A 14,739-nucleotide genomic window follows, 5' to 3' on the forward strand; every position below is an offset into this window, starting at 1 on the left:
AATGCATACCAAGATTTCAAAATCACCATCTGTAATCAAGTAACAACCACCTTGCATTTGCTACCTTTCATCCAGAAATCCCTATGAGCTATTTTACGGGTTTAATATAAAAGGCTTTTTGCTGTCAGATTTGAAAGTAATATTAATAAAATGTTAGCAGTTTATAATCTAGGAAATGAATGCTGGATGCAACTGTAAAGGAAAAGGAGGCAAAATTACCCTTTTCCAATTTGGGATGGGGCAACCTTCCAACTACTGTAAATTTGAGTTCGTCTAAAGAGCTTTGACTTAAAACATTACCAAGAAGCATTTTAAATATTTAGCGATGAGCTTGGAAGTTGCAGATTCAAAGTTTGATCAAGAGGAGAAGAGCTAGTCATAATATCACTGGTATATTGTTTAAACAACTGATAATTCAGGCCTCAGATTGGTCTTATACATCACTACACCAGGCTGTCCTAACCAAAATGGCAGCCAACACCGTATGACTCAAACATATGATCATGGTACTGAAAACAAAGTTTATTAAATGCCCATATGCTGGTGCAGCAAGCTGCTCACCATGGACACAGCCTGTAGATGAACAGGAAAGGATTAAGCAAACAGTGAATGTGGAAAAGGGGCAAAGGGTGCTTTTCCACATAGTGTGTGGGCAAGAAGATGCTATGACTTTACTTAGCATGCCAGGTTCTCAACGTGCTGGGGCATCTCACCAGTAGTGGAAGCCCCAAAGGTGCTGAGTCCAAACACTCACAGTGAGTCTGCCAGTCAGGAGCATCTTGAGCCAGAGACACCTAACTGGGATTCCCGGAAGAACCAGCTCCCTTTACACCAGAGGCCCCATGCACCCCAGTGCCTGCTTGCTAGCACAGACAATACAATGCAGCAGCTGACTGAGAGGCAACGGAGTGCAAGCTGGAGGATTGCTCATCAGGAAGTGGGTGGAGCCTCAGAGGAGCATAGAAGGTCTGCTTGGAGCTATCCAAGGTACTGCAACTCCAACCTGACCAAAAAAACCAAAAAGCACCTGTTGTGGTCAGGGGTCACACTGACACCATACATCATCATCATCATTACTACTACTACCATTTATTACCCACCCTTCACCAGAAGATCCCAGGGCAGGTTACAACAATTAAAACACAGCATTAATATTAAAGGATAATATAACACCGTATGAACAAAAATAAGGTGGGTCCAAAAAATACACATGCTCTTTCAAGTATTTGAGACGTTAGTCATTTAGGGCTTTACACACTAATGTGAGCACTAACTAACAACCAGTTAAAGCTCTGTTACACCATGACTTCCCCAGAAAACTGTAGTTTGTTAAGTATGCTGAGAGTTGTTAGGGGGCCCTCATAAAGCTACAATTCCCAACACTCTTAACAAACTGCAGTTCCTAAGACCTCAGCCCTTTTCCTCCTGAGTACTCCTTGTCTTGTCACCCTAGCAATGTGGGAGCCACTGCACTAAAAACTCTTCCTGACCCACAGATGGGGTGCCCTCATGCCAGGTTCAGTGCACACCAGGGCTGCCTCAGGGCATCAGATGTTATTTTCACAGCCCAAAAAGGCATTAAGCTGCAGCACCTCCCACACTACAAAAGGTAGACTGAGAAAGGGGTCCTGCAGACGGGTAGTATGCCAAAAAGAAAACAGGTTTACACAATGGACCCCCCATTCCCCCCAAAAAAGAAAACACTGACTATGGCTCTGCAAGTGAGATATTCCTGCTAACTTTAGAGAACTGACTCCTTTGCTGCTCTAATATTATTTAGTTCAGTAGAATCCTAGTTCAGTAGAGTTGGCAGGGGTCACTATGGTCATCTAGTCCAACCCCCTACAATGCAGGAATCTTTTGCCCAACGTGGGGCTCAAAATTCAACAGAGCACCTGGGATTGCACTTTTTTCCTTATAAATTCCTGCCCACAGCCATCCCTGGGTGGGCTCAAACCACCAACCTTAACAGCCAGGCACACTGAACCACTACGCCACAGAGACATTTCTATTATTCTGTAACACAGGGTTGGCAGAACTGTGGCCCTCCAGATGTTGTTGGAATGCAACTCATATCCCCCCATATCACTGGTGCTGCTGGCGGGGGTTGAAGGGAGCTGGAACCTAGCAACATCTGAAGGGCCACAGCTTCCTCAACGCTTTTTAATAAAATCTTCCTGGTGAGCCCTACAACAAAGTGGAAAATCTTTTTCAGACCTCCAGGATTAATGTGTCTCAATTCTAGCTCAGGGATGGGGAAGTTGTGGCTCTCCAGATGTTGCTGGACTCCCATCAGCCCCAGTCAGGATGGCCAGTGGCTAGGGCTGATGGGAGTTGCATTCCAGCAACAAATGAAGAGCCACAGATTTCCTCACCCCTGCCAACCATCTCCACAGAGTTTTAGCTAACCTTGCATCACAAGCAAGCAGAGCTAGAACTTAAGCCAATAACCTACTTCAGAAGCTCACAAATCTGTATGGCATTGAATAAAATAGCTGCATGACAATATGAAAAACAAGTTCACACCATCTAGTTTTGAGAGTTCCCCACCCTCCACCCTGCACCAGATGCTTAAATATTTGCTTGCGTAAAATGAAGCCCACTTGCTTACAAAAATTTGAACTATGGAAACATTACAGCAGGAAATGCATTATGATGAAACTGAGGAAGATCATGCACCCAAATATTCAGTAGTAATCAAAACATTTAAGGTTGTGTATGTGTGACAGAGAAAGTGTGTGAGAGAGTGTGTGTGTTTTGCAGGGAGCTAAAACCGGCGCCCCCAATGTTTCACTTTGTACCTCATCTTTTGGTTAGTTTGCCACAATAGATTTTTAAAACTGTATTAGTATCTGGAATTGATTTTTCTTAACACTATACTTACATAAGATAAACATAAAATAAAGTACTACCACCACTCCCGGCATATCGAACAATAAATAATAGATTCCCCTGACAGGACTTTGATGACTGGGCAAAGCCCAAATGCTTTCAGCCAAAATCATATGGAGCCATAAATCACTCTTTATTTTATAGAATATTTCAAAATGGATCCCTGCTTTCTACCTTGAAAGTCATTTCATGTGTTATTTATAACTAGAGAAGACTAGAAAAAGAAAAGAGGGGGGAAATGCATGGAACCAGGAAATTTACAGTGACTCTTTTTTTTTTAAAGAATAACTTCTTTTTCAGAGACAGAAAAAGAGGGGGGAATAGATTGGCTCAGGCACAAGGAAAGAGAACCCAAACTCTTTTCAGAAGGGAATGTGTTTTATCTGATAACTTAACAGATTTGCGGTTTAGTTTTACTGGTTATAATGCTAGGACTCTTGTCCTCATTTCAAGCTGTGGTTCCTGTGCTGGAGAAGACGGTCAGATCAGGGTGAAGGGTAGGCGTAACCATGGACAACTGGGGATGGACCCAGAGGAACAGAGCTGGTCATATCATAGTCCCAGAATATTAAGGAGTCATCAAGGGAGGAGGGCTCTGGGGAGGGATACAGTGGGATGCCTTTTCCACACCCCGTTCTGTCTCCCTGTCATCTACCTCGGTGCTTCGTGCTCATCTTGTCAGCGGCTTCAAGGCCAACTTCAACTCCGAATCTGGCTTTACCTCCAGAACTACGAGGGCCTTCCCCCAGCTTACTTTCCCAAGAGGAGCCTGCTGCCCCATCTGCTCCAGAAGTGTTGCTAATGTCTCTTCTGTCGTCTAGGTCAGTGTTCCCCAACCTTGGGCCTCCAGCTGTTTTTGGACTACAATTCCCATCATCCTTGACCACTGGTCTTGCTAGCGAGGGATGATGGGAGTTGTAGTCCAAAAACAGCTGGAGGCCCAAGGTTCGGGAACACTGGTCTAGGTCATGGAGAAGCCAGAGTTGGCATGACCAGACAATGCAGGCTCAGCCTTCTCCAATGAGTGTTTGTTTGCTTGCCCAGTCCAAGGAACAGCCTGATTTGCAGCACCAAGTTGTGCCCGCCCCATTCCTATATAATGGAATTGCAGGGGGCATGTCACTTACTGGATCAACATCTTAGCTTAACTGGCTTTGCATGGAACCTACTGTGTCTTCTAACTCTTGCTTCTTCTTCTTTTTTACTATGTACCAATTTCAGCAATTAGGAATTTATATGCAGTATTCATATCTACAATCTGAGTTCAAGTTCTTCATTCAGTGAGAACCAGGACACAAGTGTTCCTCTTACGCTACTTAAATTTCAGCAGTAACACAACAACGAATGCCATCACACATGCTGCCATTCTCTCACCCTTTCTGCATATTACCTCATGATTCACCATATGGTATGGTGAATTCTACCCAAAATTTCATGAGGGGGTTTTGTGATTTATTAATACCACAAGAAACAAACAATGCTAAAACCAAACAGGGAAAATACAGAATGAAGACAAGTCTTGCATTTTCAACCTACATCCCTAGAGTTTAAAAGTTTTGCACTCTCAGAATCCAAACTTAGCTCCCCAATGAGTCCCATCAAACTCTACTTAAAAGGCTGCACTTAGGAATTATCTATTTATGTTCCAAAGTCAACTAGTGTTGTGAGCTAGAACAGGAATGGGGAACCTCAAGTCTTAAGGTCCCAGTGCTGCCCCAGGCTGCACACATACACTGAGCCACAACATTCATGAGCCCTGGCTTGCACTCTCCTTGAATTTTTCTGCCTGGCTACAATGCATCCTTAGATCAGAGGGGGGATATGTGAATTTGTAGAAACTAACCTTCTGTACATAGGGAAATTCGCATTCATTGTTTTGCCTATTTTTGCCTCTGGGTCTGCACACAGCTCCTGAAAGGGAATGTGGTTCTCAGACTGAGAAAAAAGTTCCCTCTTCCTGAGCTACAATATCTGACAGTAGCATTCAATAGTGAAAAACACAAACACTTTCAGAAGCATGCAGCTGGAGCTAATCAGCCCACTGATCACAATATTACCTTGTATTTATGCCATAGGCGACAAGGAACTGAGTGAAGGCAACTGTATGAAATTCCATATATAAGAGTGAAAGGGCTGGGAGGGAAGGAGCAGAACACTACCTCCCTCCTCTGCAACAAACAAGAAACACAGAGGGCAGCCAGGGGGCAGAATTCTCCATCCATCCTCTGCCAGTCCCCAGCAAACTAGTGTATACATGCAGTGGTACCTTGGTTTATGTTCCAAAAGTCCATTCTTAAACCAAAGAGTTCTTAAACCAAGGCGTGCTTTCCCATAGCAGCAGGGGCTCAATTTACAAATGGAACCCACACGACAAGAAGCGGAACATGTTCTTATTCCAAGGCAAAGTTCACAAACCAAAACACCTACTTCTGGGTTTGCAGCGTTCTTAGTCCAAGTTGTTCATAAACTAAACTGTTCTTAAACCAAGGCTAGTTACTTCTGGCAGCTTATTCACAAGTCTGTACTAATACAAGCATCCTTATTTAAACTGGAGTAACAAGAACTTTGGTGGTACCAATGTACCACCAAGGTAAAGAGGAGGGCCACATTTCCTAGCAGGCAATCTTCTGGGGGGGCCACATGTCAGTGGTGGGTGGGACAACATATCTGACTCTTATCTTTACGCTATAGGCTACATTCCAACTACACAAAAGTCAGAGGCTTCTACATGTACATCTCTCCATATGTAAAGGAGGCATTCCCTGGGGAGAGTTCTGAGGGTCAGAGCGAAAGGCTTGGAGGTGCTGGACAGAGGCTTCTCATTGGCACTGTTTACTTTCTGCCAGGAGCCAAGGACTGGGTAGGAGGCAAAGCTCAACTGTGATGCTGCTATTAGTAAACAAAGTCCTAAACGACTTGGGGTTATATTTAATGTTCATCATAGAGCAGACACACTGAAATTTATGAACAAGACTAACTTTGGTCCATTAATTTCAATGGGTTCACTCCAAGTAAGACTTAACTGGATACAACCAGTGTGGCTGAAGCACATGAGAAAACGCTGGTCTAATACTAATGTTTTGTCCCAGAGATGAGGAACTCGTGGCCCTCCAGATGTTGTTGGACTACAACTCCCATCATCCTTGACCACTGGTCACAGAGGAACGTTTGGAAGGCTGCATTCACTTCCCTAGGCTAAAGTTCTCCATTGCTGACCTAGGCGAATGGTGGGGTCTCCCCCACAGAAATATTCGGGGAAAGCTAGAGCATCCCCAAATAACAGCTGTCTAACTTCTGGATTTCCTGCACCGAGCAGGGAGCTGGACTAGACGGCATGCAAGGTCTCTTCTGTGTCATTTATCTCCCAAATTCAGGCCCAAATTCATAAAATAGGAAGCATTATGACCAACCTACCTACCAACCACACAGGACTATTTGGAAGGTGAGGAAAAGTCTGTTGTGGAACATTATTTTTAAATACATTCAGCATGCAGCAGTTATTTGCTATACACAGAGCACAAGTATTAACAGAATGTCTCCATCCAAACACACACACACACAAAATTCAATTCATTATGGCATTAGCTTTCATGGACTGAATATTGGTTGTTGCTACTCATTAATCACCTTCCACATTATGAGGCACAAAATTTTTGTGAGGCACAAAAATATAATAAAAACAGCACCAAAAATAACAGAAGATGAAAAAAAGAAAGAATACAATGTGGACACCTATAGCAGATACCTATTCATCCAGCTGAGAAAGCTTGTCAGAGCAAAAATGTCTTCAATTGTTTCCAGAAAGTGCAGATGGGAGACACCTGTCATATCTCAACAGGAATGTCATGCCACAGAACAGGGCAACCACAGTGAAAGCCCTGCTCCATGTTACTGTGGAGTGGGCTTTCAATATCTTTGAAACTTGAAAGAGAAGCTCTCCTGAAGACTGCAGTGGCTTAACGGGTACATAAGGGACAATGCATTCGCTCAAGATCCAACAGAGAATCTTAAATGGATAAGAAGCCAGGGTGAGAGGAAGGAGATTGTTAGGGTCTGATGCACAAGCAGCTGTGATACAGAAGAAAAAGGGGGCCAGGGGAGAAGTGAACACAAGGTGAAGCTACATCCTTCATATACAACCTCTGGCCATGGTCAGCAAGAGTTAACTGGAATTCATAGAAGCATAAAATTGTTGAGTTGGAAGGCATCAAGAGGGCAATCTAGTCCAACTCCCTGCAATGCAGAAATCCTTTTGCCCAATATGGGGCTCAGATCTACAAACTTGAGATTAAGAGTCTCATGTACTACTGGGATTGCCAATTTTACTTCTGGCATAACTCCTATGCAATGTCACAACAATCAGAATTTCGGCTGGTAAAGACTTTTCCATCACTTCATCTGCAGGCTAGGAAACAGCTTCACCTGCTTTTGCTCATAACAAGACTTGGAGGCCCTGCAAAAAGGGAGGTTGACAACACTAGCTCGAAACCTTGCTTGTCTGTAGAATGTGTGGGTACATGGAAGCAAGCAGCTTGTTTTCAGCTTCAGTTTCCTATTTGTAAAGACAACCACAAAAACCCAGATGGTTGGTGGAGGTACCCTGGGTGAGAGGCAGGGGAGCAAAGAACTCCCAGGGTGAGAGACTGGGAGAAGAAGAAAAAGCTCCAAGTGAGAGCTGGGAGGCTACACCACCTTCTGTGTGAGACAAAGGTTAAGCGTTGCTTTTGAGGGAAGACTCTGCATTTTCTTTTCTCCGTTTAGGTTTTTATTTAGATTGGTTTCTTTTCCCTTATTGCATCATGAAAAGGATTTTTAAAACCCTATTTAGAAACACACACACACAACCACCACAACCAAACCTCAAAAACAATAATTACCTTGTGAAAGTGAACACAAGGACTTCATTGCACAACTCATAAGGTGGTGTGCAAATTGTTATTTTTACTAATAATAATTGTACTGTATTAAACATAGGAATTATACCAAGTAAGAGCTGTTTGACAGTTAGCAGGTTTGCCTCAAGCAATGGCTGTTTAAGCAGAGGCTGGCTGGCCATCTGTAAGAGATGCTGTAGTTAAATGCCTGCATCAAGCAGGGGTTGGACTAGAGACCTCCAAGGTCCCTTCTAATGCCATGATTCTATGACGTGGCCTTAACAACACAGTAAGCTACAGTTTGTCACAAACTGTGGTTTAATTGTGAGAGTGACTCCCTGTGAGGCTCTATGACTGCATTTTTATGTTGTGAACTGCCCTGTGATCTGCGAATGAAGGGTGGTATTTAATAAAATTTATTCATTAAACAAATTTAATAATTTCACAAACAAGCCAATGTCACCTGAACGCTGACCACAAACCAAAAACCAACCAAGGTTTATTCTCAGATACTCCTATCTGATTGTTCCTTTGGGATGAAGGGTGGGGCATAAATTGGATAAGTAACAATAATGATATCAAACAGGCAGGAAAGTTGAAGCATTTGAGAAGCCCTATATTTAATGAACTGAAAGGGGCTTTCCCTGAATCTACCAAAGCCGATTACATGAGCAGTGGAGCAGACCCCCTCAGGAGGTGGTGGACTCTCCTTGGAGGTTTTCAATCAGAGGTTGGATGGTCATGGAGGCTTTACAGTATTTCAGATTCATGAGCTGCAGAGGGTTGGACTGGATGACCCTCAGAGTTCCTTCAACTCTAAAATCCTGTGAACTGGCATTTCTTAAAATAGGTTACTGTGTTTTTAGGAAGATGGGGCTGCAATCCTAACCCCACCTACTTTGGAGCGAGCCTCCACTAGTTGCCCTTACTTCTGAATAGGCTGCACCATTGGGAAAGGGACGTGAGGTAGGCAAAAGGCAGGGGGCAACGGAGGGCAGGTAAAATGGGGCCGGGGTCTCCCCTGTGCGCCTCATTCCTGCTGCCCCAAAGCCCATCTCTCCTCCATACTCACTCCAGCTTCTCACTTCCCAAAGACCGGCCACCCGCCAGCCACGTCTGATTCCCACGTTACATATACACGCGCGCAATCCTACCCACCCCGCCCTTACCCGTTCCTATGACCACCACATCAAACTCCGAGGGCAGGTTATCCGCCATCTTGGGAGGGGGAAAGCGGCCGCTGTCATACGGCAACGCCCCGCCCCTCCGCCCCGCTTGCGTGTCAGCTCCTGGCGGAAGTGAAGCTGCGAGCTAGCTTCGGGCACCGGACGCTATGGAGCGGAGGTTGTTGGCGGGGGTGGCGGTGCATTGTGGGTGATGTAGTCGTCCGCCTAGGCCTCACGAAACACCGTTTTACCTGGTTAAAAAAAATCTCTCTCCCAGGTAAAGGGAGGGAGAGAGGCGGGAACTATTATTTATTAAATGTAAATGTTCATCTGAAGAGCACAGGGAGCTTTACAGTATAAAAACAACACCATACTAAGGTAACGGAACAAAAAAACAATAACACCCCCCCATCAAATGTCATGAATTAATGTGGCGCCTGATACTCTGGCCTCCAAATCCCATCAGCCCCAGCCGGGATGGTCAATGGGCAGGGATGATGGGAGTTGCAGTCCAGCAACGTCTGGCGGGAACTTTTTTGCATACAGTCCTTACCTATATAAATAACCATCAGTTCGCAGCCCGTGAAAAAAGCGTGAAAACCGAACCTCTCTTCGGTTAATGTAAACTAAAACTATGCTGCTCAGTGTCGATTTGCTTGGATGTAATTTTGCTTTGCTTTTTAAAAAATGTTTTATCTTAGAGCAACCAGATTTCTGGATTGTCACAAACCACACAACTTTTGTTGACGCTCCTTACCTGCAATGGTATAGGGAAAAATAATATTGCCAAAAGCAAAGTTCCTTCCTTTCTTTGCCTTCTCCATACATGCATACATAGACGAAAAAAGTTAATGCCTGTTCAAATCATGGGATGTTTTATCACCCATCACTGCTGTTTCAAAGGGTTGCCAAGTGTATGTTTCGTGTGCATTTCAGTTCTTAACTGAATTTAGGGGGAAGCGGGGCAGATTGATACAGAAAAATTCACTCCTATTTTATGTAACAAACATGAGTCAAATAATAAAAAATTTGGCTTGATACATGACATAACTAATCAATATTGTAATAGCAATCAAAAGAACCATTAAAGTTAGAAGATAATGAGAATATAATTACTTCAGTAAAAAATGGGTTTTGTATCATTCTGCCCCACCTATGGGGCACTTTGATACATTGGAGGGAGACTTTGATACAAAGTGTAAATTGTATGAGAATGGTAGTTATTTGCAAAAAATTAATGAAAAACAATTTTTATTGTGAGAGATTATATAATCAACCTTACAATTTGCTACTTAAAATCTAAATTATGTATCAAAACTAACAATGTTTCACATATATCATAGACTTTATGGCAGGTTTTCTTAACAAAACATCAAAACTTATATTAATCTTTCCTCAAACACCTATCAATTTTTAAAAAAAAACTTTGGAAAAACTTAAAAAGTATAAAAACTCACATTAGGTAGTCACAAAATAGTAATTTAAACAAAAAGCTTATAGAAAAGAAGATAATTACTTGATGTTTAGCTTCTATTGCACATTATATCCACTTAAGTCAATAGAAAAAGTATAAAGAGATGATGTTCAAGATGTGCCCTTTGGGAAATTTGGTTTTGGCAAAGGCAAAACAACATCCTTGAAATCAACACTTGCCTTATCTTCTACAATGAGGAAGACAAACACACAAGATCCTGGGTTTTTCCAGAGGGACTTTGGCGACGTAGTAAACAACAGTTTTTTTTTCTTTTCAAATTTAATGAGTTGAGAGATTTCATACAAACTTGTATATCGGGGCACTATTGTACACTAACGGGGCACTTTTATATGTATCAATGTGCCTCGTGTCTTAGTGTATCAAAGTGCCCCAATAGACATTTTCAAAAAAACTAACAATTATTACTAAAATCACCGAACTTATTTAAAAATAATGTGTAATCCTAATTACCTGTACTGATTACCTTTGGTATTTTTAAATCTTAACTAAACGACGTAAAACAGTGTTGGAACACTTTTACATTTCATGTAATTTTTTAGTTGGCCATGCTAAAAACACACCTACTCTCATCAAACGCCAACAGCTAGCTGGCGGGCAGTGCGGTTGCAACTGTTGTACTCACACCTGTATAGACACATTTTAGTGCTGTCGAGACCCAAAAAGCATTTCTCGATATTGAAATATTGTCAGTGTATTAACGTGCCTCGTGCATCAATGTGCCCCACTCCCCCCCCACTGATTTTATTAATTTGTTTCATAAAATTTATACACTGCTTGATTATTATTATTATTTTAAAAAATAATCAACATCAAAGCAGTTTTCAAGAAGATAAAACAAGAATTCAAGAAAATCATGCAAAAGTAAAAATGCCAAAAAGATTAAAATTACTTCAGCTTCCTGAGCATTTAGGTAGGCTTGTGGAACAAAAACATTTTAAGCAGGCACTGAAAAGAGTGCAGTGAAGATACCCGCTTGATATCAATAGGCAAGGAGTTCCAAAGTGTAGGTGCTGCCACACCAAACAACTGAGTTCTTACAAATTGCCATTATCAGAACTTTTCTGCAGTTCATTATTGTCTTACTTCACTAGCTCCCCCCCCCGACTCCACCCCTACAACCCGTCTGTTGTCATTATTATTAAGGTTATTAGTTGCTTCTTTTTTACAAAAACAATTCACAGAGACTTGTAAAGGTAAATAAATAACATACATTAAAACCAGCTTAAAGCAAAACAAATAAAAATCGAAAACATTCATATATTTTTTAAAAACAAGATCAAAGCATCCGACCCTCTGAAGGAGGCCACAGATAATTAAAGGCTAATGTCCGGGGGGGGGGGAGTTTTTTCTGGGTGCCTAAAGATATACAGTAGTACCTCTACTTACATTCACCTCTGGTTACGTATCCTTCTGGATACGCACGTGGCAAACCCGGAAGTATTTTTCTGGGTTTTGCTGTGTGCACCTGCGCAAAAGCGGTGTATCACCGCACGCACATGCACAGAAGCAGTCCCTCCAGTTGCGGAAACCTCGGGATCCAATCAGAGCTCCAGAACGGATCCCGTCTGCAACCGGAGGTACCACTGTATAATGATGGTGCCAAGCGAGCCTCCAGATGGAGAGCATAGGGATGCCTAGAAAGTTGAAGTAATTTTAATCTGTCTTAATATTTTAACTTTTGTATGCTTTAAAATATGGTTGTGAATTTTTCCTGATTGTATTGTTTTATCTTTCATAAACGGCTTTAAGGGTTTTTTATTTTAAAAAAAATCAAGGTCTGTATAATTTTTTATATGGAAATAAATAAATAAATTCCACAGGTGGAGAAATATTCTACTGCGTATGCCAAGTTATATGCACAGATGCAGGTTTTAAACATTCTATGTTCCAATTACTACACAATGGTACCTCGGGTTAAGAACTTAATTCGTTCCGGAGGTCCGTTCTTAACCTGTAACTGTTCTTAACCTGAAGCACCACTTTAGCTAATGGGGCCTCCCGCTGCCGCTGCACCGCCGGAGCACGATTTCTGTTCTCATCCTGAAGCAAAGTTCTTAACCTGAGGTACTATTTCTGGGTTAGCAGAGTCTGTAACCTGAAGCGTATGCAACCTGAAGCATATGTAACCTGAAGCGTATGTAACCCGAGGTACCACTGTAATTGAAAGAGATACATCTCATCAAAATGAGGAAGAATGTGTCCAGATAACCTATGCACCTTCTGTTGCTGCTTACGTGCTTAATGAATATAGATGGTCAACTTTAAGGCCTCTGAAGATCTCCCTTTTCAGTGTTCTTTATCTTTACACTGAACAATAAACTAGACACACAAAGGGCTCCTTCAAATAGATAAGGCATGTCCAACAGGTCAATCACAATCTACCAGTAGATCGCCAGGGTTCTCCAGGTCGATTGCAGGAGTTAAAAAAGAGATCGCCTGGTTGCTCCTGAGCGATTGTGATGCGCCCAAACCCCAGCGCTATGTCCTATCGGCGCCATTGGCGTTGCTGTTAAAGGTTTTGTTCCCTTCGTCTGTGGCAGAGTTGGGGGGAAGAAGAAATGGGTTCGGACTGTAGGGTGAATGATCTAAAAAAAACCCTCAACAACTCTGGCTTCCCTCCCTAAAAAAAACTCAATGACTTTGGGCAATGACAATGGGTAGAACACTGCCAGTTTTATTATACTGGGAGTAGATCGCAGTCTCTAAAGAGTTGGACGTGGCTGAAATAGAGGACTATCCTCTGCAAAGTAGGACCCACCACGACCCTACTAGGGAGTATGCTTAGGATTGCAGTCTTACGCTCCTGACCCCTGTGCTACATCAGCTTTTCTTTACCATTGCATAACGTAATGGCATTCAGAATAGCTAAGCTACAGAGCAGCGGTAGAAAAAACACGTGCTTTTCATGCAAAAGCTTCCAGATTTGATCCTTAGTGTCTCCTGGTAGGGCTAGGAAACATCCCCCATCCAAGACCCTGGAGAGCTGCTGCCAGTTAGTGCCAACAATAGTGCCAATTAGTGCCAATTAATAGCTGCTGGGAGTCACAAGCAGGGAAAGTGCCATTTGACTCAGATCACGCTTGAGAGTTTTTTGCATTGGTGGCAAGCTATGAGAACAGGATGCTGGGTTAGGTGGACCTTTGGCCTGATCCAGCAGGACTCTTATTGCATTCCAGTAGATGGTGTGACTCAGTCTAAGGCACCTTTCTATGTTTTCCTATGGGAATCTCAGATAAAAAATGATCCCTGTTTAATCATCTCATGCTGTCCATGTTCTTCAGTGTTCACGGTCAGGAAAGTGTTCCTGACTGAAGGCCTGCCTTGCTTGCCAGTAGCAGGATGTTGTGCTAGCTGCGGCTTAGCAGGCCTGGGCCTCCGAAATGTGTGTGAGGAAATACTCAAGTCTTAACACCCGACATCATAAGGGGTAATAACCTGACTGGCAGCCCATTAACGCCTTGTTATAAGCCCCTTGCTTATTCACAAGAGAACACAAAACCACTAATGGAAACCAGAGACCACTTCAGCCTTAAGAATCTGTTAGGCACAGTACGGCTAATGCACAGTCCTGTTGTCAGGCTGGCTAGAAACCTCAGAGACAGAAAAAACAAGGGGATTTCCATCTTGATAATAATAATAAGAATATTGTAGAAAAGGGTAACCAACCAAAATGACCAGAGGGCTGGAGCTCAGTTAGCGGCATATTATTTAATGAATAAATTCTCTGACACAACACCACTTAAGAAAGGGAATTAGACAAATATGATTGTGCAATTGAACTTTATAGTTGTCAGTAGATTAGAAGCCTATTTTGGCATCAGGGATGTATTACACACACACACACACACACACACACACACACAAATACAAATACACAAACACATAGTAATGATAATAAGAAATATAAGCAGCCTCTTTGCATTATCACCTATCGCAGGAGTGGGCAACCTCTTATCTGCCAAAGACAACATCAAAGGCAGATTTAGGGGAGCATGACTGGTTCAGATGCAACTATGATGTAGAATGGAAGACGAGAGACAGGGGGGTACCGAATTTTGGCATTGCATAGGGCACGGCTAAATTTGAGGCCCCAAGGTCTGCCACGACAGCATTTGCAAGTGGAGGCAGCAGAAGGGCACTACTTGGAACTAGAAGTGTCATGGATTTATTAATCTGGAATATAGATCAATGTGTTTCCTTTTTTACCCTGTCTAGAATCCCCACTCTCCTTGGAAGCAAGCATCACTGCTTTAACTCTCAAATAAGCGTACAGAGGATTATTTATTTATTTAAATTACAACTAGCCTACCAT

General features: G+C 42.6%; 1 protein-coding gene across 1 annotated transcript in view; it reads right to left on the minus strand.

Moving 5' to 3' along the window:
- The window catches only part of CHM (CHM Rab escort protein), a 67,438-nt gene extending 58,388 nt beyond the window's left edge, over positions 1 to 9,050 (minus strand). Inside the window, exon 1 of the mRNA XM_028714708.2 lies at positions 8,936 to 9,050. Within this exon, the coding sequence (XP_028570541.2) occupies positions 8,936 to 8,984 (49 nt within the window). The 5' untranslated portion in view covers positions 8,985 to 9,050. The remainder of the gene's footprint in view (positions 1 to 8,935) is intronic.
- Between the last annotated feature and the right edge of the window lie 5,689 nt (positions 9,051 to 14,739).

The sequence above is a fragment of the Podarcis muralis genome, chromosome Z (genome assembly GCF_964188315.1).
Source record: "Podarcis muralis chromosome Z, rPodMur119.hap1.1, whole genome shotgun sequence".
NCBI lineage: Eukaryota > Metazoa > Chordata > Lepidosauria > Squamata > Lacertidae > Podarcis > Podarcis muralis.